The following is a 25,615-nucleotide window of genomic DNA, read 5'->3' as shown; positions in this document are numbered from 1 at the left end:
CTCTATTTCTTTAGACACATTCAACATCTTATTCACGTTACTTTTTCTTATCAATTTCTCTATTAAGGTGCATACATCCGATGAGGTGTCTGCCAAATATTTTCCTTATTTCAATCAAGTGGTGGAGTCAGGATTATTATAAAGCTTGGGAAAAAAAATTTGCAACATATTTTTATGGGTTTACATAAGAAATTGCATGAAAATAATAAAAAAATCTAAAAAAATTGTCCTATATATAAGATATTCAGGGGAATTTAGATAAAAAATTGCAAAAAACTTGGGCCGGAGCCCGGGCAAGTGCACGGGCTCGCCGGGCATTAGAACCACCACTGTTACAATTCATAGTCATATAATTATATTAACATGTTGCGAACCACGAATTGGTACGTGTGTAGTGGTTCGTGGTACTTTTGCAAATTGGTTTGCACCATAATTATCTTGTAATTTGTGGAAAACAGAAAACAGAGACAATTGGGTGAAAATTGAAGAAAGATGAAGATGAGGTTGAGTAAGAGATACAAGAGAAAGGAGAAATCCCAGGGAGCGAAAAATATTTGCAGGAATACTTGTGAAAAATAACAACGATAAGAGAAAAAAGTGAGTATGAAAAAAGGTTTTGTGAAGTGGAAACTAGTTTGTTGCTGCTACCTACGATTTTTCTACCTTTTTTTGTTTAAAATGCGTAAAAAGAATCGATTCATTAAAAATTTACTGACAGCTTACGATATTTAAAATGCTGGTAAAAAGGTTTTGTGAAGTGGAAACTAGTTTGCTGCAGCCGACTATGATTCTTCTACTTTTTTTTTTTTTTTATTTAAAATGCTAGTAAAAATAATCGATTTCTTAAAAATTTAATGATAGCTTACTATATTTAAAATGCTAGTAAAGAGGTTTTGTGAAGTGGAAACTAGTTTGTTGCAGCTGACTACGATTCTTCTACCTTTTTTGTTTAAAATGCTAGTAATTAAAAAGAATCAACTTCTTAAAAGTTTAGTGATACTATATTTAAAATATTAGTAAAAAGGTTTTGTGAAGTGGAAATTAGTTTGTTGCAGCTGACTATTCTTCTACCTTTTTTGTTAAAATGCTAGTTAAAAAGAATCGATTTCTTAAAACTTACTGATAGCTTACTATATTTTTTTTTGAGGTAATAGCTTGCTGATAGCTTACTATATTTAATTAGTACGAACCAACTAGTACCAAAACTATATAACATATTAATTTTATCTCAAATCGTGTACCGCAAATCCATATCCATAGTAACGTGTATTGCGAATTATGTGACTATGTTTCGATCACCATCCATACTTACTTATACCTATCCAACATAAACTAACTTATCTCATCAAAAGAGCCAATCTATAAAAAGAAAAACGAAGTGCACTAAAGATTATTATTATTATTTCTGAATAAGAGATAAACATTGTCCATAGTCTTGGTAAACTAAGAAGTAGCAAACAACAAAACTCTACCTCTATCTTTCTTGAAACTATCAATGGAAGGTGAAGGTGATAAGTGGCAGCAGTGTAGTGAAGATGTTGCTCTGAATATTCCCTTAATAGCAGAGCATGAAGGAAGCCAAATTTCTGGCAACAATCCCAGTAACAATGTCACCACATCATTCCTTAAAACTTGTTTCAATGGTCTCAATGCTTTATCAGGTAACCTTATTAACTTTAGTTGTTTTGTGAGTATGTTTTACAAAACATAGATGTTTTTCAATAAAATTTAAATTAGATTTTTTTGTTGTTATTGTTGTTGTTATATTTAATTGGCAATTATTAGATTTGTTTAGCCTAAAACCATAGTTTTGTGATGCTAATTATGTTGGTCCTTAATTAGTAAAAGATATATAATTAATGTGTGGTGCTATACTCTTGTATGTGCTATCTTGTTGTCCTATGAAACTTCATGTCCACACAGATAGAGAAACAATTGTTTTTATTCTTTTGATTTATTCCTTTGATTAAATCATTGTTCTTATCATCACTTCCAACGGTTCTTTCATGTGACCAAAATGTTTTATCGTTAGTGAGGATGGGATTTTGAGGACGAGTTTTATCTAATAGTCACCAAGTATACACCTGTTATATTTTCTTTGGTTCAAGCATTCTCAATTTCATCCTTGTCTCTTTCTAGTTTGGATTGGAATTAAGGTTTGTTAGCACTAATTTTGGACATAACATTTTCTGTTTTTATTTAAAAATTGACTAAATTATACAAGAGATATTTTAAATTATTTAATTATAATAAGTCGGTTCTTTTAAGTTTTTTCGTACCACATAGACTCTTTAAGTTATTTAATTGAATCCTTTAAGTTTTTTTGTACCATCTAAGTTTTATCTATTTGACAAAAATTGAATTTGAACAAATTGATTATATAAAATTGATTCCGATTAAAAGTGTCTCGATATTTAAAATTGAGTTGAATTATAAATTTGGTGTAAAAATTAAAAACAAAATATTGCAGCAAGCTGGAATCGAACAAAGAACCATGCAACATCATTCCACCAACGAAACTAGTTGACGTAGTGATAAAAAAAAAATCTGATTTCAAATTTCTCTTATCTTTTTGTTTTTTGGTAAAATTACACTTTTAGTCTCTTAACTTAATTTCAGGTAACAGTTTGGTCCTTTATCTTTTTTTCATTTCAATTTGGTCATTTTTGTCCATTTTCATATACATTTTCAAGCTTCAAATCTAATATTCTTATGCAAACATAGAAGAGGATCATAGATTTGAAGACTGAAAGACCATAAGAAAATAAAATCATAAATTTTAAACTTAAAAATTCATATGAAAATGGACAAAAAGGACCAAATTGAAATGAAAAAAAAGGTAAATGACCAAAATATTATCTGAAATTAAGTTAAGGGACTAAAAATGTAATTTTACCTTGTTTTTTTCAATGAATGTTCCAATGAGACTAGTTAGCAAGGTTGGAACCACTCAATTCAGTTTGGAGCTCAGCATGTCCAACTTATTCTAAATCCAATGTATATATGTCAAATATGGCCCCCACAACTTACAATTCTTAACTCTTTACGTCTTTGTCCCTTCCTTTTTCTCTTCCTTTTTCTCTTCACCATTTCTAAAACGTGTTATTAAGATTTTTTAAATATTTTTAGGAAAACCCTAGCGGGTGTCTAAGACTATTCTTTAAGAATTTTAAATAATAAGTTTTTAAATATTTTGATCGGAAATTGAAATATTAAACATTTTTCAAAAATAATTTCTTAATTAGAAAATTAAACGAGTGTCGTAACAACACTCGTTAGCAAAACTCGTGTTTTTATATCTTTACTATGTGTCACGTGTTTTAGTGGGCCCATGCTTACTGTATCATTTTTATTTTTATATGTAAAAGGAAAGGACAAGCCATGTTTATGGTGTTTTTTTTAATACACGTTTCCTACTTTTCCTTGAAGGTTGCAATCTCACCCTTAGTGTTTGACTGGCAAGATTAAACAATCTTAATGTGTTCCATATATCGACATGATTGAGTAAAAAATGTATAGTATCTATCGAAGCAAGAGTATCTTCTATAGTGATCAATAATTAAGGTATATTATATTCAAAAATTATGATCAATGATATATGCTTGATTAGTTAAAATTATAGTAAAAGTTAAACAATAAAAGCCACAAAGTCAATTTGAAATATTTTTATTTTCACTATATTTTTACATTGATAGAGAGATATGTAATGTGTTCTTTTATGTGGTTGGCAAATGAGAATTGAATTGTTCAATTTGGTACAGATCACTATTGGACCATTTATCACCTAGTATATATATATATATGAAACCTTTGAGATTTTGAAAATTCAGTTTATATTTAATTGAGAACAAAATATCCTAGGTTTCTTCCATCAACAACTCAGTTTCTTCCAATGTCAGAAAAAGTTCTCAACAACTCACCCTTAAATGTTCCTTTACTATCTGAGTGGAAGTTAGGACATTCCATTGATGAAGAGAAAGTCATTGTTTCTCATCCTTCAAACAAAAATACAGTATCTTTCTTTCATACATGTGTTAATGGACTCAATGCAATTTCAGGTTTTTCTCTCACTAAATCTAAGATCCATTTTCCACTATGTTTTTCTCTTTTCTGTTACACTTTTTCTGTATATGTATTTTATTGTGTGATGTTTGTTTTCATTTTAGTTACATAGAATATATTTTATTGTGTAAATTTACAAAATGGGTTGTAAAAGACAATTATACAGCAAAAATGTCCGACCAAGATTTAAGATTTATTTTGGAATTCCCTTTATAGTTATGATTATGTTGTAGATATATAATTATAGAGTTCTATAATGTCATGTTAGAGATTCTTGTTTTTTAGGCTGAATCAAGAGTGTAATGGTATCAAAGAAACTATACATCTAAACTATGTTGGCACCCCTTAGAGCCCCTCATCTTCTGTCAATCACTCGTAAATATTATTAAAAAAAGGGAAAAGAATACAAGAAGGGGGGACTAGGCTAAAACCCCAAACAGGAAAAACAAAAGTAAGCTAACAAAAGAGAAAATTGGGGAGATTACAGCGATCCCGAAAAAATTCTCCCAAAAAGCTGACATGAATAGTATCCCACCAAGAAATATCAGAACAGTCATGCCCTAAGGCTGCTAGTGTATCAGCACAAGAGTTACCTTCCCTGAAAACATGAGAAAACAGAAGCTGCATATTCAAGCCCCAAAACAATTGCTCCAGCGGTTACGAAGGTCCTAAGGAACAATGTAATGAGATTTGGAAGCCTGAATGGCAAGCTGCGAGTCACTCTCAATCCAAAGGTGCAACCATCCACGAGTATGGGCCTGCTCAATACCACGAAGCTCGGCATGCAAAACTGAATTAATCTGAAGCTTTCTAGAAAAACTTCCCATGTAAACTGAAAGTGCATTTCAAAAAGAGATGCTTTAGAGACTAAAGTGAGAGAACCTAAGAAATTTAACTCATACTAAAACTTTGGCATTTAGGAACATATTAATTAGCTATTGAAATATCAACCTTAATGTCTATGACAATGCTTAACTCTGATTTAGCAATGCTTAATTTCTTCAAAACATATTCTATAAAGAAAAGTTGAACCAGGGCCTTACAATCCCGGTTAAGTAATGACAGGTCTACGAACTACAACAAAAATTTAAAAAATAAATAGAAATGAAACTAATATTTTATTTTGACGATTCTAACATTTAGCGACGATAAAACTGAAAATAGAATAAAATTGCTAATGATGTTTATGTGACTTTGATTTTCACAGGTGTTGGGATACTTTCAGTTCCATATGCATTAGCCTCAGGAGGATGGTTAAGTTTAGCACTTTTATTTTGCATTGCAGCAGCAGCATTTTACTCAGGCATACTAATGAAAAGATGCATGGAAAAAAATTCAAACATTAAAACATATCCAGATATAGGTGAACTTGCATTTGGAAAAATAGGAAGATTAATAGTATCAATATCAATGTACACAGAGCTATACTTGGTTTCAATTGGATTCTTGATTCTTGAAGGTGACAATTTGAGTAATTTATTCCCAATTGAAGAGTTTCAAGTATTTGGTTTATCAATTGGTGCAAAGAAATTCTTTGTGATATTGGTTGCAGTGATTATCTTGCCAACAATTTGGTTGGATAATTTGAGTCTGCTTTCTTATGTATCTGCAAGTGGTGTGTTTGCTTCTGGTGTTATTATTTTGTCAATATCATGGACTGCAGCATTTGATGGAATTGGTGTTCATCAAAAGGGTGATATTGTAAACTGGAGTGGAATTCCAACAGCTGTTAGCTTGTATGCTTTTTGTTATTGTGCACATCCTGTTTTCCCTACTCTCTACAATTCCATGAGGAATAAACACCAATTCTCTAATGTAAGTGCTTCTACTTTTTTTTTGGGTGTGTTTTAATTTGTGATCTCTATAAAATTCTTAGTATATGTTTGCTTTTGCGTTTTGCCACCTTGCCGTTCATTTGAAGCTCTTTTTACCGTGGTTTTTAGAAGCTAATATTAGTAGCTTCTTTATAAACGTGGATTGATGCCGTGCTTTTGTTCAAACGTGGAAATTGTACCGCCTCACCAAACATAGGTTAACGAGTAGTTGAGTTCAGAAGTTTATATGTATAAGCGAATGTTTTAAAACCAAACATCGCATGGAACTTAAGAGACCTTCGGATCATGGTTCAAGTGCTTTAAACAACTCAATTGAGACAAACCATAGTCAACATGTGATTTGCTTAATAACCAAATCATACATGTTAGTTCATGGTTCAACTGAATGAACCACCTAGTTTGGTTTGGTTTTTAAAACATCCGTATAAATAATCAAAATCTCAAGATATGGTTTTAATAATTTCAGCACTTCTTTATATATGTTGTTTTAAAATTGTAATGTATTTTCCCTGATATTGCAGGTGCTAATTGTATGCTTTATATTAACCACGGCTGGTTATGCATCAATGGCTATAATTGGTTACTTAATGTTTGGTTCAAAAGTTGATTCACAAATAACATTAAACTTACCACTAAACAAAATAAGTTCAAGAATAGCAATATACACAACATTGGTGAATCCAATATCCAAATTTGCTTTAATGGCAACACCAATTACAAATGCTTTAAAAGATTTACTTCCAAGGACATACAAGAATAATAGAGTGACCAATATGTTTGTGAGCACTGTCCTTGTAATCAGCACTGTTATTGTTGCATTGGTTGTTCCTTTCTTTGGATCTCTCATGTCATTGGTTGGAGCATTTTTAAGTGTCACTGCTTCTATTTTGCTACCATGTTTGTGTTACTTGAGGATTTCTGGAAGTTATATGAAGTTTGAGTTTGAGACAGTGACAATTGTGGTAATAATATTTGTAGCTATAGCAGTGGGAATATCTGGGACATATACTTCAGTTGTTGAAATAGTACAAAATTTGTAATAGGCAAAAGTATTATGTAGTTGTTCATTCTCATGTATATCTCTCTGCTGGAATCCCAGCCGTTGAGTTATCCAATGTCCGATTAAACTCTAGTGGCCGTTGGATAAACTCAACAACCTTTTTGTTAGGAATGTGAAGGGTACCTGATCCCAATAAACGATCAGTCATACCTGACTCTGGCCTATTTTGATTTTGGCCAATTCATTTATATTTGGGATAATGTTGGATTTTTTTTTAATCTTTTGATATGAGAATGATAAAGAGATTGTTCTATGTAAGCAAGATTCATTGACACAATAACACATCAAAAGAGGGCGATGATTAAGACAAATTTTTAAAAGCAATACGAGATTCCACATTGCCAATGCCTATAATGTTCCAAAAGAGGACCTTCATTGATCAGGAGGACTAACATCACCCTTTGAACGGGTTTTGTAGGTTCTGTTGATTTCTTTTTTCTGCTTCTTTGTTAGATATGGTGTGAAAGGAGCATTGGAATTGTCTGTATCTTTTACCAAAATAATATGCCGAATCAAGTTGAAATCTTTTTGTAAAACCAGGCATATATTAGTTTGCTGAACTTTCTGCGTTTCCGGAACAACTTCTCGTGTAGGGGAAGTAATCGTTGCAGTAGATATACCAGGAGATGCAACCTCAGCTGAGACCAAGGGCTGAACCAGTTCTAGAGTAGGAGAATTAGACTCAGTTTGCTGAGCCATTCTCAATGTATCAATATGGTTTGGCACCACCTCATCTGTAACATTCACCAACGGAAAATGAAATGAGGTACTAGCTTTAGAATTCGCAATCTGCTTCGGCTTCCCATGCACAGTTTCTGTTTCATTTGTGTTCACATATTCCTCATCAGAACGGAAAACTTTATGACCTACATGCCGATCTGGAAGTTCCTTTGATACCTCATGATTCTCCTCGAGTACTTGTTGAGGAACTAATGTACGCTCAACCGCCCCGGTGGTAGCAACTCCTGAGGTACCAACATGAGTATTTCTACCATGATCAGCCCACTGTTGCTTTCCTTTCTTAGGCGCCTCCACCTCTGAAATTCTCTTCACATGATCCACCTGCTCATTATCAGTAGGATGCAACCATTTACAGTAAGAGACATTATGGCCAATTATACGACAATGAGTGCAAAACATCGGCATCCTTTCATAAACCACTTCCACATTGAAAGCGTAACTCTCCCATTCAACAAGAACTTCATCAAAAATCCGTTTGGAGAGATCCATGTCGACCAACACTCACACATTACTCAAAACCCAAAATAAAGCTAAAGGGTAGCAACGCCAAAAAAAATAAATATATTTTCTCATTCATGTTGATAAACCAAGATCACGCCGACTTTTTTATTTAATTTGTGACCTCGAAATCGCCTTAAGGTTGAGAAGGATATCGTTTTGTTCCAACCAAATGCACCTAGTTGTTAACCATATTAATTTCATCACCCTCTTTTTGCACTGAACTGGAGCACTACACAGCAGAAAGTGTTGTACAATCTCATCATACACTACCTGATCAAGCTTGATCTTCGTTAAGATTAGTGATAATTAGATAATTAGGTAATTGGTTAATTAGTTAGTTTAGGTTAGTTTGGTTGTTGGTTAAGTGTGTCAATATGCTCTATGAATAGATCCATTGTACTCCATTTTACTTATCTCTTACTCTGAAATGATTCTCGAGTCTAATTTCCGTTCAAGCTTTTATAGCTTTTATCACTCAATTTCTTTAAATCCTTAAAATCTCAACAATCTCAAGCCACTTAAATATCAATTTCCATAATGCAGACACTTTTGTGTTGCGAATTCGGATAAAAAATCACACCAATAAACATTGATGTGCGGAGAACGGGTCAGCGGCAACCAATAACCAAAACAATTGCAAGCAAAATCTTACCAGATGCAATTACAACAACAAAAGAAAACTAAAGCAAATGAGAACCATAAATACAGAGGACTAACAAATTTATTGCTTTCAACTAACAAGACCCTTTTGAGCCATCATAACATAAAAACAATTCATTAATGTCTCTTAAAAATCTTATTAAGAAATATCATAACTGAAACGCTAAGGCAATCTCTACACCATGCAAATACCTGTGGAAAGTAAGTGTTTCCCAATGCAACACCAGCAACAAATCCACCTCCATACCCAATAAGCACTACTGTCCAGTATAATTCAAAGAACGATGATCCTGAGTCGTCCTCATCATCATCAGAAGTAGAAGGCCCTGCAGGATCTATACACTTCTTTAACAGCTGATCCCCACACAGACCTTGGTTACCCTCAAATGAATCACCTTTGAATGTAGAAAACTGATTATTTTGTGGTATAGGACCTCTGAGTTTATTAAAGGACACATTTAAGTACTCCAAAAAGGTGATTTCAGCCAACTGTTGTGGAATTTTCCCAGAGAGACTGTTGTGAGAAAGATCTAGTGTTTCAAGGTTTGAAAGCTTCCCTACTGAAGATGGAATGCTGCCAATAAGGAGGTTATTTGACAAGTTGAGCAAAACAAGACCCTTCAAGTCGCCTATGACTTGTGGTATCTCTCCACCGATTTTGTTGCTTGAAATATCAATGGCTATCAAGCTGTAAAACTCTTGAAGTTTCTCATAAACCCTAGTCAACCCTTTGTTTGACATTGTGAATGAATAAAACTTATCTGCAGCTGCATGATACTCTCCTGAATTGTTCGACCCCGAGTATAATAACAGTTTTTGCTCATATTGTAATTGACTTGCGTTGGAAGTTTTCATTGCATTCCATCTTTGGATCATTTCTGATGGAAAACTTCCAGAGAACTCATTGTGGGAAAGGTCAATAATGTGAAGCTTGGGAAATGTGCATGTCATGTAGATAGGGCACCTAATGTCTCCATGAAATTCGTTGTTACTTAAAGACAGCACCTTTAGCTCGGGCAATTCTCCCATCCAGAATGGAAATGAATCATTGATATTGTTATAACTAACATCAAAGAACTCTAGCCTTCTGTTGTTGACCAATGCCCTTGGCAACTGACCCTGCAGTTTGTTGTTACTGAGATCAATCTGCTGAAGGGAATTTTCTATCATGTATGTTTGAGGAATGACGCCTGACAATTTGTTCCCATTTAGATCCAGATTTTCTAAGGATTGACTAAAGTTTCCTAGACATGAAGGAATGTTGTCTCTTAAGTTGTTGAACGATAAATCAAGAGTCGCGAGCGATTTTAAATCGCATATGGATGGGGATATTTCTCCTGACAATGAATTGTGGGAAACATCTAAGCTTTGTAGACTTGCTTTTTTCCACAACCAATTGGGTAGCGATGTTATATTGTTGTTTGACAACATAAGAAATTCCAGATCATCCAGATCTCTTATAAATGTTGGAATCTCAACAAAATTGCATGAAGCCAATTGTAAGACTTGAATTCGAGAATCGGTCATAAGGGAAGAACTTTGTCCAGTGTACAATGACAGTTTGTTGAATGATAAATTAAGAAAAACTAGCTTTTTGAGCTTCAAAAATGTGTCTAGGTTTATCTTTTCATGCAAACAATTAGAGCGTAGGTTCAAGCCAACTAAATTTGTTAGGTTCATTATCCAAGAAGGAATTTCTCCCTTTATATTGCTATTTCTTGCAATTAATACTTCTAGTTTAGTGAGATTTGCAAAAGATAATGGGATGTCACTGCCAATATTGACTGAGGATATATCCAAGCCAACTATTGATGAGAGCTTACCTACCCATGAGATGGTCTCAATAGTAAATTCATTCAAACCTACATTCAAGAGGCTTAGCTTCGTAAGATTTACCAAGGATGCAGAAGGGTCGCCCTTAAATTTGTTATTTTTAAGGCTTATCTGAACGAGTTGTGTGAGGTTTCCAAGCGAAGAAGGAATATATCCAAAGAAATGGCAATCTGGAATTGATAGGGAAATTAAAGAACGAAGCTTTCCAATGGATACTGGCAGTGTACCATAGAAACCTGTCTCGTCAAGTAGTAAATTGGAGAGTGAACTAGATTGAAACTCAGGCAAACTACCATTGAGATTTTGATTATATCTCAAATCTAGAACTTTCAAGTTTGGAAGATGAAATACTCCAACTGGAAATTCACCATACAAATCCGAATTGTATAGAGATAGTTCTTTCAATGATGTTAAATTTGTGAGTGTGTCTGGTAAAGTAGATGAAATTGTCACATCACTAAGAAAAAGGATCTCAAGTTTTGTGGAATTTTTAATTATGCTTTTGAGGCTGGACAATTTGAGTTGCAACAGATTAACTGCACTACCTTTAGGACTTGCTATATCTCTTAAGCCTAGATCAAGAGACTGCAGCTTGGACAACTGTGAAATTTGTGGTGGAATTTCTCCAGAGAATAAGCTAAGAGAAAGGTTCAGAAATTTTAGTTGCGAAAGCATACCTATCTTGGACGGGATTTTAGAGTAATTGAAGTTATTATCAGAAAGATCAAGAACTCGAAGGTGCACAAGACGAAAGAGACTGCTATTTGCATCCATTGTACCATAAAGTTGGCTGCTACTAAGATCGATGTGAATCACATGATCTGTGTGCTCGTGACATTTAATTCCATCCCACGAGCAGCAATCTGTGCTGGAATTCCAAGCTGCCGTTTTAGGATAACCGAGAAGATTATCCGAGGCTAGGTTATTGATAACAAAGCCTTCCTTAAATTGCAACAAGGCATGGCTTTCATATGGATGACACTTTGGCTGAATTTCAGGAAAACATGCAGTAAATAAAAGAGAAAATAGTGAATAAAGGAAAAGAAATTTTACTAACAAAACAAGAGACCAGACAAACACCATTGTATCTTAATACTTTAATCTGAAAATTTTGATGAAATGCTAGACACGTACTAGGTGGTTCTTATATGCTAAAGGAATGCACTGCATATAACAAATAAAAATATTTTTAGTGAACTTGGTTTAGGACTACATCACAGGTCTATATCTTGTCTCCTTTACTGTTTAAATTCAACAAAAGGTATTTGAATCTTGACTCTTATAGTAGAATCAACAATTTTATTTCATCTTTATTGTACTCTATTCTAACACATGTGTTTTATACAAGACTTTTATCTTACTTTTTTTTGTGAAAAAGACTTTTATCTAACTTAATATGACTTTTATCTAAATTCTACAAATTTCATTTGTCTCTATTATTTGACTCAGCAGTTTGCTCTGATTTTCTTGCTACTTGCATTTTTGGAAAACAATTTAATATTTTGACTGAGACAATTGTTCCTGTGCAATTTTATTTCTTATTCGACACAGTGATTTGTTTTCTCCTTTCATTTACTCAACATTTTATTATTTGGTTGTATGCATAAAACTTTAATCAAGTAGTATTGAAAATTATTTGACTATCCATTTAAGAGCTTGCACAAAATTATTGAAAATAATTTTAAAAAGTTAAGCATGCATAATTGAAATGACATAATATATACATGTTCATTTTTTCATTAAAGAATAACATGTACTTTAGGACTCCAAATACTATATACGATATTTAACATACAGAGTTATTTTTCTTCTTTTTGGTCGAGTAGTATTTAACATACAAAGTTAAGCATGCATAATCGAAATAACATAACGTGTATATGTTCATTTTCTTGATTTACAAATAACAGAATGTATTTTAGTGCTACATATATTATACACCATATATCTTTTTTAATTGTAAAAAATTTAAGAGTCTAAATTAATTAAAATTTTGAGCTTGATCTTGTTCTTTTGTCTTCCAAGACTATTTTAGTTCTGGTCAACAGAGGAAAAAAATCTTAACAATTAAGAAGCAACTATAGCTATCATTTTTTATCTTTGTTTTTAATAAATTATTACGTATTTTATGATTGTATGAGAGAGTGTTGGACAATATGGAATCAACCCAAGAATAAAATAAATTAATGTAGCGAAGATGAAGATGTTGTGTTGAATGTGTGTAAACAAAACACATAATGAAAGAATTAGAAATGGTGAAATCAGATAGAGATAGAGTAGCTTCGTTCAAAGAGAATATACGTAGATTATGTAGTAAAGACTACATTAGACCAGAGGTAGGTTAATCAAATTACTAGAGGCAGAGAAAAATCTAAAAAGAAAACTATTAAAAAAGATCTAGAGATAATGAATTTGATAAGGATATATATATGATAGAGCATTTGGGTTGCCTTCATTGTAGCTTCAAACACCTTTATTGTGTTGACTTTAAGGGGGTGGAGATTTAGTTCCACATCGTTCAGAGATATGACATTAGTGTTTGTAAAGCATAAGCAGCTCTCGTCTTATAAATCGGTTTTGTAAAGATAAGTTAGACCTAATATATAAACTCTAAGACTATAAATTAAATTATTTACTGTTTGTTTAAAAAACATCTCTTGCACCGAAGAGTTTCAAGTATTTGGTTTATCAATTAGTGCAAAGAAATCCTTTGTGATATTGGTTGCATTGATTATCTTGCCAACAATTTGGTTGGATAATTTGAGTCTGCTTTCTTATGTATCTGGTGTGTTTGTCAATATCATGGACTGCAGCGTTTGATGGAGTTGGTCTTCATCAAAAGGGCAAAAGAGTGATATTGTAAATTGGAATGGGATCCCTACTGATGTTATCTTTTATTCTTTTTTGTTTGTGCACATCCTGTCTTCCCTACTCTCTACAATCCCATGAGGAACAAACACTAGTTCACCCTTTAATTTAATACTCCTACAATAATATATTTAGATTATTTTAAAGTGTTGTTGTCGTGAATTTAGCTAAATTTGTAGAGATGTTGTATTGAATATGTGGGGTCAATGATTAGAATTCTGAAACCCTATTTATTCATTTTAAGAGGTAAATTTCTCGTCGGTGTGTTACTTGACTAAAAAAAAGTTTTATTAAATGATATAAGAATATTTTACCATTGAAAATTGGGTTAAATATGTTATTAGTCCCTATAAATATATCAAATTTTTGTTTTAGTCCCTCTAAAATTTTCCTTCAACTTTTAGTCCCTAAAAATTTTTTCATCTTCACTTTTGGTCCCTCTTTTAAAGTAAACTCATATGTAGAATTCATATTTTTGAATCAAATTTTCCAGAAAAATTCATAATATTATAAGAATCTCCCCCAAAAAAAATTAGAATTTTTCAACAAAACATGAATTTAATATGAATTTTTATATTATTTATGGTTAAAAATTCATATATAATTTATGTTTACTTCAAAAATTCTAATTTTTTTTTTGGAAATGTTTTTACAATATTCTACACATTTATGTACAATTTCATTAAAAAAAAATACTAAAATTTACTTTGAAATAGGGACCAAAAGCAGTGACTCAAAATTTTATAAGGACTAAAAGTTGAAGGAAAATTTTAGAAGGACTAAAACAAAAAGTTGATATATTTATAGGGATCAAAAACATATTTAACCCTTGAAAATTCTTTCAAATCCTAATGCAATACATCCCAATGAAAATCCTAATTTGCACATCTTAAAAAAAAAAAAAAATGCTAGAAGGGTTCAACAACTAGTGATAAAATGTGTTTTTTTATATCTCGATCTTGGATACCAAACCCATCACCATTTAAATAAAGAGTATGGGCGACACGTGCTGCATTTCTTGCTTGATTAAAAAATGGTTCCATAAAAGCATCTTGATTGGAGCAGTGTCCATTAATTCTTTTCCATGCATTGTTTATAATGTCTTGTATATGTTTTCTTGCTTCTTCCTCTGAAACGTTCCTTTCATTCATATAACATACAATTGACGAAGCTGCATCACCCCTTTCTCTTTCGGCCTATTAATTGAATATCAAATTCTATAATTATTATCATCTCTATCACTTAATAACATATGTAAAATTGACCAATATGTAATTATTCAATGAAACTAAAAAGTTACCACTGCGGTTCCAAGATCATTGCACAACCGAATGATGAGAGAAACATTGTAGACCAAATCATCATATATGTGCGGAAAATCATCTATCTCGTTTGTTAATTCATACACTGTGCCAAAATATGAATGAAGTAGAATTAATGGCCCTGAAGATGTAATCCATGCATTGTTCAAATATTCTTGCAACGATGGAATATATCCGGTTTTGTACCACTTTGCTTCCACATATAATGCTTTGCAAAATTCAATCCACTGTGAAAATGTGAGGATCATAAGCAAATATTGATTCATATCTTTCAATGATTTTTACATTTTCAAAATAAAAATTACTGTTTATGATTAATATATTAACATTAGTACCGTTTTCTTTAGGTAATGTAACACAAAATTGAAGTTCTTTTCTCCTCCAATATCATAAGCAATTTCATTTGTGACATCTTGAAGTGCATTGAAGCAAAACTTCATGTAATCTGGAAGGTCTTCGATTTCTTTGGCGTCCCATCTGTGTTTATGAACATGACCGAAAAAATTATTGATAGAAAAAGAAATAAATCTCACAAATTTTCTCATCACAAAATTTAACGACGAATTTCACATTTTTCCTCTCTAAAATGCCCTTTATAGTTTTAATTTTGTATTTTTTTCAAAATTGATAATGAAAAATATACCATGAAGAAAGTTTGGTCGAAATTTTTGTAGGGTTTAAAATCGAAATTTGAAATATTTATAGAGAAGAAACCTTTGAAATGCCGTTGTGAATGGCTTCAGTTCTTCGAATGAAGCGTGTATATCATACACATCATCAATCACTAATACGAAAATAATCACTTTAGTGAGCCATTTCCTCAAGGATTCATACTTGGTCTCGAAAGCAACCCCAGTTGCACACATGAAGCTTTCAACCAACCTATTTCTTGCAAAACACAAGTTTTCTTTTATTCCAAGTTTCTCCCACCACCTAAAAGACAGATATGAATGTTTAATATATATTAGTAGTATATACTAATGAAGATTATAATTTATGTTATAAATTGAAATATCGTTGGATCAATAAATATTCATTTTAGATCATTGAATCAATCAATCTCACCATTGCTATAAAAAATCTCACTATTAAAAGGTTAATATATTTTTTTTTTAAGAATAAAAAATGGAATATATAAACAACGGCAGTGAGTCCTCTTTAGTACAAGGTGTGCTCAAGAGGTCACCCTAAAATTACAAGCTGTCAGTGTATAAAAACAAAAGCATAGGTCAGTCGATACCCAGACACTGTAACGGGTCCGACCGCCATCTTTGAGTACCAAATACAAAAGTGGCATTATTAGCCTTTAGCCACCACAAAGAATTCAATTTAACCTTTTCCAACAACTTTAACATAGACCTTTGAACGTTATTGAAGAGCCTATTGTTTCACTCATTCCATAAAATCCACACACACAATAGCCAAAGTAGCTACATGAAGGATCGTCGGGTCCTCAGTGTTCCTAAAGCGTTAATATATATTTATCCCCATGTAATATTATCGGTTTCTGGTTTACCCCATGTATTTTTATATTTTTTTTAGATTCAAACCCTGTAATTCAAACCGCTAATATTGCAGGGATAAACACATATTAACCCTAAATTAAATAAAATGAGATTTAATGATCTGATGGTGAAAAACAAATTTATAGATGATTCAATACTAATTTGTTTGTGCACGTTAAACAAAACTTTTTTTTTTTGCTACAACAAAAATTATTTCTTCTAAAAACAACTTATTTCTTTCTCTAGCTAAAAATATATACCTGGACAATTCTTTGACCTCTTTTTGAAGTTTGGCTTGTGTTATGTTAAAGTTTAATTTTGTCAATTCAAGTAAAACATGGTCCATGTCTTTGTTAGCTTGGTATTGCTTCACGTGCCATTTCAAATCAAACCATGGTACTCTCCAATGGGAAGGAAGCTCCAAAGCATGGACCACTCTTTCAACAACCTTGATATTGATAGAATATGAAATGAAAGCATCTTTGAGCCAATTTTTTGCAAATATTTTGGCATCATCCAAGATTATTTCATCTTCTAAACCCAAATGTGAGGCCTCAAGAAGCTCTATAATATCTTTAGCATTACTAGAGAATTTATTGTCCATCACATCTAAGAAGTTGCTTAGTATATCTGAATTTCATGAATAAATAACAACCAAAAAACCAAAAATTAGTTCCTAGGTTTTGATAAATTTGATGAATATCTAATTAAAATAGATAGTTACCAGATGGAAAAACATTGTATCCATGTTGCCTTAAAAGCTTGAAGCATAGTGCAGACACGTGCATATTTTGTTGAACACTAATTTTGTTGAAGTTTTGGACAGAAACAAATATAGTTTCAAGAAACTCATCTATTTCCCTCTCAAAATGGTTGGCAAGGCCTAGTTTTTGAATCCAATCAACAAACTCTAATTTTTGCAAAATGTCTAACTCTTGAACAAAATGGCGTTTTACTTCAATCACCCACTTGTTTAACTGCACAACAAATTCTTCTTTCTGCACAAAAATATATTGAACTATGTTATTATTATTATTATTATTATTATAACTATTTAAAATTAGGAATGACAATATAGATAGATTTAGATTTTGATGATAATGGATAGATGAAAACAATTCATTAACAATCCACTGAAAGTTTTTTAAACAATTTCAATCCAATCCATCACTAAACATAGAAATCATCCAATTTTAATGGATGAATATCCATCAATCATGTATAAAATTCAACATGAGAAGAGATATGACATGAACATGTGTTTATAAAGGAAAGATAAATATCACTTTTAATTACAGACCTGTTTGGTAAGGTTGAGTAACGTTCATCTCAAATTCTAATAAGTTTCATATTTTTATCAAAAGTATGATATTGTAGATCAAACCCTTAATTGAGTGAACTCTTTTAATAGTAGTGTTATTGGTGTGTGAATTTATACTATATATAAAGATAATACATGGTTTTGAACTGATTTTTTCACTTTCAATTATCTTCTTAAACAAACTTGGCTATAATAATGCTCTTTTATTGATGTCACTCAAAAAGATAAGTAAATTTAATTTTTGAGCAAACTACTAGTGCCAAGGAATTCTTAAGATAGAGATTGAGAAGAGAGAAGCAACTTTTTGAACACTTGAATAGACAAAATGATGTGATGGATTTCATGTATAAATAATGTTATGAAAAAAGAAAGAGGTAGAAAGAGAATAAAATTTAAACTGTGTTGGAAAGTTAAAGATGTACCCATATAATTACCCTAGAGAAATTAATTTCTAAAAGTATGATGGTCTACGAAAAATTGATTAAATAAATCAATTTTTATATTTAAATTTTTGGGTTCATATTATGTAAAATTTGGATTAAATATATCAATTTTTATGAACATAAACCTCTATTATTAAATGGATGGGGAGAGTGTTAAAAGTGTTTCAATAGAGGGAAAAAAAACATTATGCATATTTTATAAATAACAATAATTAAATAATTGTCTTTCAAAAAATAATTAAATCATTTATGTACCAACAATGACTCAAATAAGAATGTGGAGCCCAAACTCTTAAACAACGTGTTTAATTTGTTTATAACATAACAATGTAAAAAGTTGTAATAAATCACAACAAATCAAATCAATAAGTTTAATAGTAGGTATTTTTGAACAAGTTTAATAGTAGGTATGAATAACGTTAAATGTTTTCAGTGATTCTAAGATATAATTTATTGATGGTGTAAAACATATTTACACTATCGGTATACATAAATTAAATTCTTAAGCAATATATCCAAGCACCATAAGTTGGTCAAACTTTCTGGACTCATACATTGCTAGCTAGTTGCCTTTTTTTAATATATATATATATATATATATATATATATACACACACACTTAGTGATGAAAATAAAGGATATCATTTATGTTATGTAGCCTAAATTATAGTAAATTAAATATGAAAAATAATACATATCTCACATCATATTTACTGCCAAGAGACTGCAGAAAATCGTCTTTCCAAATGTTGGGTCTATAATTTGCAGACCTTCTCATGTCCACCTTCATGTCTGATTGATTTATGATGCTCGTCATTGTCATTTCTGAATTTTATGGTTCTCTAACTTCTGTTGATTTTGTACCTATAACCCAAGCTTATGATCCTTTATATAGGTTGAACCAAACCTACGTAACATTAAAATATCTATACCTTTTTATGTAGTAATAAAAAATATCTATTCATTTTTTATGTACATGTGGTTGATAAGATCTCGTGTTCATTAAATTAAATAAAAAAATATCTTATTAGCAAGAGGACATTGAAATGAATTTACAAATGTGTGCTAAATGTGTCAATTAAAATTTTGAAGAAAATAAATATTTTCTCCATTTATTTGCAGAAGCTCGTGTCTGATTGGTTTATAGTGCTTGTCATCGTCATTTCTATATAGATTGTGTTGGTTTTGTATACCACATCTAAGTAACATTAAAATATCTATGTCTTTTTCTATCAAAAAATAAAAAAAATATCTATGCCTTTTTTGTGTGACCAAAAAAATATCTATGTGATTTTTATATACATATGTTGCTGACAAGCTTTCGTGTTCATACTCAAATCATCCACAACCATCTTATTTAAGAAAAACGAGATTGATATGAGTTTACAAATGTGTGTTAAAGTTTTGTTTTTTTATAGGCTAAGGGGAGTACAAAAAGGACACTCCACCCTATTACAAGGGGTGATAAGTCTAATTACAGTCGGGCGGAAATGATCGTTAAATTATAAATTTTTAAAATAAGAGTATTCGTACACCTCAATTTATGAGGTGTACCGTATAAGTTCCGATATAAAAATCATATCATTTATATAACATACAATTGACAAAGCTGCATTAGTCCCTTCTCTTTCGGACTATTGATCCCAAGCTCGGGCTAGCTAGATGAGTGAATCATATCACTCACTATGGATGAGGGAAATAAAAGTCTTATTAAATAATACAAGAATCTTTTACCATTGAAAATTCTTTCAAATCCTAATGCAATTCATTGCAATGAATATCCTAATTTGCACATCTTCAAAAAAAAAAAAAAAAAAAAAAGGCTTTGGGACAATTTCGTGATTTTGATTTCGCTATGTTAATCATTTCCGAATTCTATAATTAACATTTCTATAACTTTAATGAAATGAAATAAGCTATATTATACTTTTTCCCCTTGCAATAAGTTCATTTTCAAAAGAGTCTCTTAATTTACAAAATTAAACTAATCTAATATTTTCTATTTAAATTGAATATATCTATGCAATATAAAAAATACTATTTCAAAATAAAAGTGCTCAAGTTAAAATAAAAAATAATAGGACAACATTTAAATCTTTCTGCCAGTTGTAAAATTGGTCATTATTTCTATCGTTATTAATAAACAAATTCTCTTTTCTTGGTGTTTTTTTAAATTTAAATTAAAAATAAAGATAAAGAAAACAAATATGTAATTTATTGTATGAAAAAAAAAGTTCCCACTACTGTCCCAAGATCATTGCACAACCGAATGATGAGAGACACATTGTAGACCAAATCATCATATATGAATGGAGAAGAATTAATTGTCATGAATCCATAAGTCCTAGCTCAATCGGCAAAAATGCTGAAATCGTTAGGCCGGATGTCATGACAGAAGTTCAAACCCCGATAAATCCACTTGTGTGTATGAGTTTATAATGACTTTGACATTTTGTCTATCTACCAAAAAAAAAAAAAAATTAATGGTCATGAAGATGTTATACATGCATTATATTTACATAATTCGTACCGTTTTCTTTAGGTAATGTAACACAAAATTGACGTTTTTTTCTCCTTCAATATCATAAGCAATTTCATTCTGACTTCTTGAACTGCATTGAAGCAAATCTTCATGTACTCAAGAAGTTCTTCATTTTCTTTGGCATCCCATCTGTGTCTATGAACATGATTTTAAATTGTTCTAAGTGAAAACAAGAAGCATATGATATAGGTGACATTTTAATAGACATGAGGACATAAATTGATGATAAAAATATGTGGAAACGAATGTTTGAAGGATATTTTTAGAAACTAAAATAGAATTTTTTTTTTTTAAAAAAAACTTTATAGGAAAGAAAAATATATTTAACTCAAACTAAAATAAGTAACTAAAACTTGGATAGATAAGCTTTGATTCATAGATGCATTGGCAAGAAAGAAACCTTTGAAATGCCGTTGTGAAAGGCTTCAGTTCATCAATCACTAATATGAAAGAATTAATTAGACTTCATATCATATCATCGTATACTTATAATTGGGTAAACCTTTATTTTTGTCCCTAAAGTATTACTTTCTCTTGAACTTTTTAGGACATGTTTGGCGATTATGAGGGGAGGGGAAGTTTATTTTTTATTTTTTTTGTCAAGTAGCCACTAGGCTAGAGCTTACACAATTTAATTGTGGAGAAGGGGAGTGTCCGGGGTTCGAACCCCGACTCCTGCATATAATATGCAATATCCCTACCAACTGAGCTAAGCTCACGGGGATAAGTTTATTTTTCTTTAATAAATTAAAAAGCTGTAAATATTTTTGAAATTTAATTAAGTGTGATTGAAATGTTTAATAATCATCTACTCCCTCCAGTTCTATTTATAAAAAAAAGTTGACTTTTTAGATTTATTGTATAATGAATGTATCTTTCTCTAGAATATAGATCAAATACATCATTTATATAATGAATCAAAAAAGTCAAATATTTCTTATAAATAGGATCGAAGGGAGTGTATTTTTAGCCACAAAATTATACTAAAATTTACTCTCTTATATTTATTGGGAATCTTTTGACATTTTTAAGAAGGCTAATTAATTAGTTAGTTCTACTTATGAGAAGATTTAAAAAATTTGAAAGAATAATATGATAGATGATTTTTTTTAAGTATATACAAGTCCTTTTTCCATGGAGTACTATCCTTTTTCCTTTCATATATAATAGATTTTGTTTGTAAAAAAACATATATGGACAATTCCTTCACCCCCTTTTGAAGTTTGGCCTACGTTATGTTAATGTTTTAGTTTTGTGAGTTCAAATAAAATGGGGTCCATGGCTTTGTTAGTTATGTATTGCTTCACATGCTATTTCAAATCAAACCATGATACTCTCCAATGGGAAGGAAGCTCCAAGGCATGGACCACTCTTTCAACAACCTTGTTAGGAATTAACTCTTTGATATTGAAAGAATATGAAATGAAAGCATCTTTGAGCTAAAATATTGCAAACATTTTGGCCACATCCAAGATTTTTTCATCTTCTAAGCCCAAATGTGAGGCCTCAACAAGCTCTATAAAATATTTAGCATCACTAGAGAATCTGTTGTCTATAACATCTAAGAAGTTGCTTAGTATATCTGAATTTCATGAATGACAACGAAAAATTAGTTCCTAGGTTGTGATAAATTTGATGAATATCTAATTAAAATAGATAGTTACCAGATGGAAAAACATTGTATCCATGTGTGCCTTAAAAGCCTGAAGCATAGTGTAGACACGTGCATATTTTGTTGAATACTGAATTTGTTGAAGACAAATTTTAATGCAAACTAGGAGTTATTTATTTAAAAAGACCAAAAAGGATTTTTTTTTTTTAACAACAAAAATTGAAATATATTAACATCAAAGAAGAATCAGCTTTAGTACAAGGCGTGTCAAAAACGACCTCAAAAGTTTACACCGCAATCAAGTCACAAATAAAGGAAACAAAACTAGATTAGCCGATACCCAAACAAACAATCGGGTTCAACTACCAAATATGAAAGCTTAAACTAAAATTAACATGAGTAGCCTTCATCCACAAAAAAGAGTGTAACTTAACTTTATCTAATAACTTTGTATGAAGCTTTCCTTATGCTTAAATAATATGTTATTTCTCTCATTCCACATAACCCAAGCGCAAGATAGCCAAATAAGTTACATGAAAGAAAGGCGCACTCATAACCCACCTAATGAATGAACAAACTGAACAAAGTGGTCTTGTATGTGATATAGATCAGTTGTAAAGACTCCAATCCACTCCCAAACTAAAATCCAAAGAGAAGCAAAAATTATGCAGGATAGAAACAGATGTTGTGCCGTCTCTACTCCACCACAACCACTCACACACAACTGAGCGTCATGTGGTATTATGCCACGAGCCACCAGATTATCCTTTAACGGTAGTTAATCCGGAGAAGTCTCTAAGCAAAAATAGACACCTTCAATGGTACCTATTTATCCCAAATTAAATTCGAAGTTGCGTCTTCTGTATGAATCTCCTGGGTAGTCAGCAACTTATACACACCCCGAACCAAACAACCTTCGTCAGAATGGAGCTTCCATTGCCAACTGTCTGAATAATTAGCCTACAAAGTAATATCATAAAGTAAAGTCCTACACTCCCCTAATATCTCCTCCCGCGTCCACAACCGCCGCTGCCTCCAAGCCACCCCTCCTTCCTCCCACCCTAAATCGTACATCTCTGACACCGTAATCGACTTATTCTCAGCCACGTCGAAGAGGCGTCTAAACCGCACACACAAGGGTTGCCCTCCTAACCACGTATCCGTCTAGAAAAAAAAGTATCTCTCCCATTACCATCCTTCCTCCCAATACACTCCTCAAACCACCCTCCACCGTTAACACTAAGAAGAAACACTCCGGCCCCCAACCTCAACTTCTCATTCTCCTTAGCATAACGAGCTACCAACACCATATACCATAACCCCCTCTATCCACCAACATCGTCAAACACCATTTTCCTAACAAAGAAAAATTAAACTCCCTCATTCATCTATCCCTAACCTTACTCAAACAAATATTTTTTTCCACCAAATCCATGATGTTTTTCTGATAGAGCTTTGAAGAAGAAGAGAGTATAGACAGACAAAAATATGAATTAAAACAAAACAATTTGAATTCAAACAAAACAATTTATATGAATTAAATTAAAACATTATAAATATGAGGTAGTGAAGTTAGGTTTAAACTATGGACGGAAAAATGGCCTGCCCGTCCCATCCTGTCATTAACCACTCTAACAAGGGGTGGAATGGCTAATTAAAAATGTAGGATTCAAACTATCAACCCACCATGCTTTATGTCGGATGGACGGGTTGAGTGTCAATGTGTTTTTTAAATAAATAATTCATTATAAACTTCACAAAAACAATGAAAAAAAGTATAAAAACATATTAATGTAAAACCATTTCAAGGAAATCTAAATAGATAACAAATGACTCCATCAAAAATATAAAAATTATCATTCAAACATACAAATTAAATCATCTAAAAATTTATAATAAACCGATTAGACATCCAAAATAAAAAACTTCATGAGTTACCGATTGACTAACGGTTAAAAGCATGAAATTAAAATGATTAAATTGAATGAGTTTTTTTATTATCTCTACTCTACGGAGGAGAAAAAAAGATTTTCAACGAAGTGATAAAAAGATTTTCTTAATTACAATCCACGGACCAACTTCCTTAAAAAAAACAAAAAAAAAAAAATCCAACGGACCAACCTTGCTCTACCCATTTGTTTAGCGGGTTAGGCAGGACAGACAATCGAGTAAAGGGTTCAAAATTTCAACCCAAAAGAGGATTAAATGGACCAACCCAACGGATCCAAGTTTTGCCATTATAGTTTAAAACAAAAATAATAAAATATTAACATTTTTTTAAGAAAATAAAATAGAGTAAATGGTCACCTTGGTCTTTGACTCTGTACCTCGTTGTCACAAAGGTCTATGACTCATGATTAAATACAAAGTATTCCCTAAATGTGCACTTTCGTTATCAGTTTAGTCCCTCGCGTTAAAAACTTTAGTTAACTGATGAGGTAGCGTGTGCATGAGGTGTCACAAGGACTAAAGTGAAAGTAGAAATGCTCACTTTGGTCCCCAAATCCAGAATTTAATCCCCAAATATTTAGATCCCTAAATCTCATGTAATTCTCTCTTTGCTCAAAACCCATTTCCTTTTTTTTTTTTTTTTTTGTCTATTGTTAATCAGTAGAGATTTGTCGTAAGAAAGGAACATAGTAAACTTCAAATCTTTTCAAATGAGTTTAGTTTATATCGTGTGAACTATTATAATTAATAGTATGTCTCATGTCAAATGGTTCCAAACTTTGGCTTAACTAAACATGATCCAAAATAGTTTCAGCAGGAACTATTATTTTCTAATAAAACACATTTATTAATAAACATGCATGTAGAAACATATTAATCAGCTTCGTTGTACTTACACTATAGAATGAAGGAAACATTATACTTTTTGGAATTGAGGAGTAAAATGTGATATTTCTTATAAACATTAGAATTCAGTACCAATCTAAAGAATTAACAACAATAAAAGAAAAAGTATTTTGAACAAAGAGGGAATTAGATGAGATTTAGGGATTTGAGGATTAAATTCGAGATCTAGGGATTTGAGATTTAATTTAGGGATATTGATTTTTAGTTCAGGGAACAAAGTGATCATTTTCTACTTTCACTTTAGTCCATGTGACATCTGATACACGCTGCCTCATCAGTTAAGAAGTTTTTAACGTCAGGACTAAACTGATAACAGAAGAGGGCTAAACTGATAACAGAAGGGCACATGGATTACTTTGCATTTAATCCTGAGTTAGGAAACTTTTTAGACAAGCGACCATTTACTCAAACAAAATATTAAACCTTGTTCACTTACCTCTCCCCGCCTCCTCTCATC

At 31.6% G+C, this 25,615-nt stretch overlaps 3 protein-coding genes across 4 annotated transcripts; 1 reads left to right on the top strand and 2 right to left on the bottom strand.

Annotated features, from left to right (window-relative positions):
- The first annotated feature begins 1,263 nt into the window (after nt 1–1,263).
- LOC11410539 (amino acid transporter AVT1I) lies at nt 1,264–7,215 on the top strand. Of its 2 annotated transcripts, XM_024769561.2 has the most exons (4): nt 1,524–1,661; nt 3,862–4,058; nt 5,270–5,877; nt 6,419–7,215. In XM_024769561.2, the coding sequence occupies exons 2-4, from the start codon at nt 3,893–3,895 to the stop codon at nt 6,935–6,937; spliced, it is 1,293 nt and encodes a 430-aa protein (XP_024625329.1). In that variant the 5' UTR covers nt 1,524–1,661; nt 3,862–3,892; the 3' UTR covers nt 6,938–7,215. The 2 variants fall into 2 exon arrangements, with proteins under 2 accessions (XP_024625330.1, XP_024625329.1); XM_024769562.2 differs by lacking the exon at nt 3,862–4,058 and having other exon boundaries at nt 1,264–1,661.
- Nucleotides 7,216–8,908: 1,693 nt separating this feature from the next.
- LOC11422413 (receptor-like protein 7) lies at nt 8,909–11,828 on the bottom strand. Its single transcript, XM_003621181.3, has one exon. The coding sequence runs from the start codon at nt 11,773–11,775 to the stop codon at nt 8,977–8,979; it is 2,799 nt and encodes a 932-aa protein (XP_003621229.1). The 5' UTR covers nt 11,776–11,828; the 3' UTR covers nt 8,909–8,976.
- Nucleotides 11,829–14,346: 2,518 nt separating this feature from the next.
- Nucleotides 14,347–18,993, bottom strand: LOC11422412 (alpha-farnesene synthase). Its single transcript, XM_003621179.3, has 7 exons — nt 18,852–18,993; nt 17,109–17,382; nt 16,645–17,014; nt 15,594–15,812; nt 15,215–15,356; nt 14,858–15,106; nt 14,347–14,753 (listed from the first exon to the last, which is right to left on the bottom strand). The coding sequence occupies exons 1-7, from the start codon at nt 18,969–18,971 to the stop codon at nt 14,466–14,468; spliced, it is 1,662 nt and encodes a 553-aa protein (XP_003621227.1). The 5' UTR covers nt 18,972–18,993; the 3' UTR covers nt 14,347–14,465.
- Nucleotides 18,994–25,615: the final 6,622 nt, after the last annotated feature.

The sequence above is a fragment of the Medicago truncatula genome, chromosome 7 (assembly GCF_003473485.1).
Source record: "Medicago truncatula cultivar Jemalong A17 chromosome 7, MtrunA17r5.0-ANR, whole genome shotgun sequence".
In the NCBI taxonomy this organism is placed as follows: domain Eukaryota; kingdom Viridiplantae; phylum Streptophyta; class Magnoliopsida; order Fabales; family Fabaceae; genus Medicago; species Medicago truncatula.
This window is presented reverse-complemented; position numbering and strand designations above follow the sequence as displayed.

Bases quoted from the DNA above. Each gene is read 5' to 3' on its own strand.
- LOC11410539 (XM_024769562.2), top strand. From the start codon at position 1,496: ATGGAAGGTGAAGGTGATAAGTGGCAGCAGTGTAGTGAAGATGTTGCT. The intron at 1,662-5,269 runs GTAACCTTATTA...TGATTTTCACAG, and splicing joins TGGTCTCAATGCTTTATCAG to GTGTTGGGATACTTTCAGTT. The intron at 5,878-6,418 runs GTAAGTGCTTCT...CTGATATTGCAG, and splicing joins ATAAACACCAATTCTCTAAT to GTGCTAATTGTATGCTTTAT.
- LOC11422413 (XM_003621181.3), bottom strand. From the start codon at position 11,775: ATGGTGTTTGTCTGGTCTCTTGTTTTGTTAGTAAAATTTCTTTTCCTT.
- LOC11422412 (XM_003621179.3), bottom strand. From the start codon at position 18,971: ATGACAATGACGAGCATCATAAATCAATCAGACATGAAGGTGGACATG. The intron at 15,813-16,644 runs GTATATATTTTT...TCTGTCTTTTAG, and splicing joins GAGGTCAAAGAATTGTCCAG to GTGGTGGGAGAAACTTGGAA. The intron at 15,357-15,593 runs GTTTCTTCTCTA...TCATAAACACAG, and splicing joins TTCACAACGGCATTTCAAAG to ATGGGACGCCAAAGAAATCG.